General features: G+C 61.0%; 1 protein-coding gene across 1 annotated transcript in view; it reads left to right on the top strand.

Moving 5' to 3' along the window:
- COG2 (component of oligomeric golgi complex 2) overlaps positions 1-774 on the top strand; it is a 25,016-nt gene that overhangs the window by 18,864 nt on the left and 5,378 nt on the right. Inside the window, exon 14 of the mRNA XM_025039058.1 lies at positions 508-623. Within this exon, the coding sequence (XP_024894826.1) occupies positions 508-623 (116 nt within the window). The remainder of the gene's footprint in view (positions 1-507; positions 624-774) is intronic.

Genomic DNA, 774 nt, shown 5'->3' on the forward strand with positions numbered 1-774 from the left:
CCCGGCACCTCGGCAGGGCACCTCGCTCGCCCCCCTGCGTGTCTCTGCCGCCCCCCACCCCAGCAGCTGGCGCTCTCCCTCGCTCGCCCGTCTGGGCTGGATCGTGTCACCCCGCTTCCCAGCAGTGATGTCGCGGGCTTGGTGCCAGCCGTGCTTCCCGTCCTGTGCAGACGCTGTTGTAGTGGGTCGGAGTTTAGTGATTTCTAACTCCCTTCCCCAAGCGTTTCCTGACATTTACTCTTCAGCTGTGCTCTGCAAGTTCTCAGTAGTAGAAATTCCCGCCCTGTGCTCTGTGCGAGCGCCCGTTTCTGCTTTAGCCGTGGAGAGAAGCCGGGTGACCCTGCGCCTGGCGCTCTGCCGTGCGACCGCGCTTTCCGCAGTTCAAGTATTCTGTGGCACTTTAGCGGACATCCCGTGTTTCGAGCGAGCGCACGTCCTTGTCGGAGCTTTCTGGGACCGGGGCCGCGCGGTAGAAGCTTCCACGGCCCGTCCCGGGCGCATCCACAGGCCCGGACCGTGATCGCCCGCACGGGTGCCCCTCGCCGAGGCGTTCTCCCTGAAGCCACTGGCGTCGCCGTTCACGAGCGCGTTCTGGAGCGCGTGGCTGCGGAAGACTCGCCTTGGTTGGTGACAAGTCACTGAGTGTGTGAAACGTGCCTTCGTTTCAGCTGCCGGAACTCTTGGAGACGATCAAGCCAAAACTTGAAACGATTGGCTTCAAGAATTTTTCTTCTATCTCAGGTAAGAACGAGTCTTTAGACTTAGCAAACCTTT

Source organism: Pteropus alecto, unplaced genomic scaffold (assembly GCF_000325575.1).
Source record: "Pteropus alecto unplaced genomic scaffold, ASM32557v1 scaffold189, whole genome shotgun sequence".
In the NCBI taxonomy this organism is placed as follows: Eukaryota; Metazoa; Chordata; class Mammalia; order Chiroptera; family Pteropodidae; genus Pteropus; species Pteropus alecto.